This window comes from Ixodes scapularis, unplaced genomic scaffold (assembly GCF_016920785.2).
Source record: "Ixodes scapularis isolate PalLabHiFi unplaced genomic scaffold, ASM1692078v2 PGA_scaffold13__105_contigs__length_92229423, whole genome shotgun sequence".
NCBI lineage: Eukaryota > Metazoa > Arthropoda > Arachnida > Ixodida > Ixodidae > Ixodes > Ixodes scapularis.
Genome location: NW_024609839.1, coordinates 17,578,595 through 17,580,397, shown reverse-complemented (window position 1 = coordinate 17,580,397; position 1,803 = coordinate 17,578,595). Strand labels below are relative to the sequence as shown.

Here is a 1,803-nt window from a genome sequence, read left to right as displayed (position 1 = left end):
CCCTGTACAAGAAGTGACCGAGATCCAGTTTCATGAAACTAATTCACACCTTTTATATATTTTTCTTCAGATGAGGCCATTGATAACTATAGAAATCGTTCACACACTAAAACTGAGGGCAAACTACTGTGAAAAAGAGCTATCATATTACGAACTAGTGATCCGAGAAAACATCCTGCAACCATCGGTCATTGGGAACTTTATTTACTTTACTGTACGGCACTATAGGCTCCTCTTTCGGAAAGAAGACGAAGACGAGTGAAAGTCAACAAGGGAGTCCACCGAGCTCCGCGATTTTTCTCCTTTTTCATCGAAAGCTCACCACGGATCCTCTACATTTGTGCCAGGGAGGTACATAAGACCACCCGGCACTGGGCGGCCACCCAGCGGCCCATGCGAAGACTCCACAGTCGTGTTTTGACATCGACCGCTCACGGTCAGAGGCATATCTTCAAGCAAGGACGCTGCGTCCGTCCTCGCCCGAGACCACCAAACCCTGCAGAATGGACACTCAAGAGACTCCGTCGGAACAGGAGTGGCGATTGGTCGGACCCGACCAACGCCTGAAAGATAACATCACAGTCGTAATGAAGTTCACTGACGGCACGGCCCTGGGGACCCTCCCGCCTGATACAATCGGCAGTAGCGTTCTCCAAGCAGCCGGCCTCAACTCGGCTGAAAGAAAAGACACCTTTATCAAGATAAGAACGATCCAAAATCTTATCGCGATAGACACCTACCGCCAGTCGGCAGCGGAGAAGATTCTCCGTCTCCAAGAAATCCAGATGCATGGTCAAACGCGCAGCTTGATCGTCTATCAAGCCAGTGGAAAAGACACAATCAAGGGAGTCATCAATGGTATCCAAGTGTCTGTCCCAGACGAAATAATCCAACGCTCACTGGAGGTCCAGGGAGCCAAGATCCTCCAAGCGCGAAGAATCGCATCGTCAAAAACTATTTTGATAACCCTGGAGGGCAACCGCCTTCCCCGATATGCTCTTTACGGTAGGGTAGTCATGAGACTATACCCCTACCGACCCAGAAGCCTTTTCTGTCACATCTGCGCCGTCATAGGCCACCGAGCAGATGTATGCCCCAACAAACCCCATTTCACCACCTGTCTTAACTGCGGAACCAAGCACCCACCGGGATCATCGGGAAACACGCCCCACAACTGCGAGATTCAGTGTCAAAACTGTGGAGGGGAACATCCAGCTAACTACCCCCAATGCCCAGCACGTCAAGAGGCAGACCACGCTCGAAGGGAGGAAGAGCGCAACAGGAAGTGGCGCCAACAAGCCCCACCTAAGAAAGACCCTCAAACACACACTAGAGGAAGATCGCGGAACCGTGACAGGTCATAGAGGAGACGCAGCAAGAGCGCAACGGGAATCCAGTGGCCAAGCCTACCAACAAACAACAGGTACTGGAGCCTCCGTAGCCCGGACACGACAAGGAGCAAAAGCAAGGGCCCTAAAAAACAAGACGACAGCCGCCCACGCAAACAAGCAGAGACTTACGCCAAGGACCGACAAGTCCCCCCGAGAGATTCGTCAACCACACAGAGGTCGCAGATCCACCCATGGAACGGGCGGAGCTGGAGGGTGAGTGGGCAACTTCCTGTCCCAGCCGCTGACGTCACCCCTAGCCAAGAAACACCAGCACCCATGTTAAGCCCTGAAACGCACTATAACCTAGCACTGGAAGCAGCTAAAGGGGCTCCTTCTCAAGTCAACCTTATCAAAGCAATGAAAGCAGGCATAGGAAAAACTCAGGAAACCAAAACTCCCGCAACACAGGGCG

The 1,803-nt window shown here is 52.2% G+C and overlaps 1 protein-coding gene across 1 annotated transcript; it reads left to right on the top strand.

The window, feature by feature from the left end:
• The first annotated feature begins 503 nt into the window (after positions 1-503).
• On the top strand, positions 504-1,364 carry LOC120846542. The gene has a single exon (XM_040218348.3). It carries the CDS (start codon positions 504-506, stop codon positions 1,362-1,364), a length of 861 nt encoding a protein of 286 aa, XP_040074282.1.
• Positions 1,365-1,803: the final 439 nt, after the last annotated feature.

Bases quoted from the DNA above. Each gene is read 5' to 3' on its own strand.
- LOC120846542 (XM_040218348.3), top strand. From the start codon at position 504: ATGGACACTCAAGAGACTCCGTCGGAACAGGAGTGGCGATTGGTCGGA.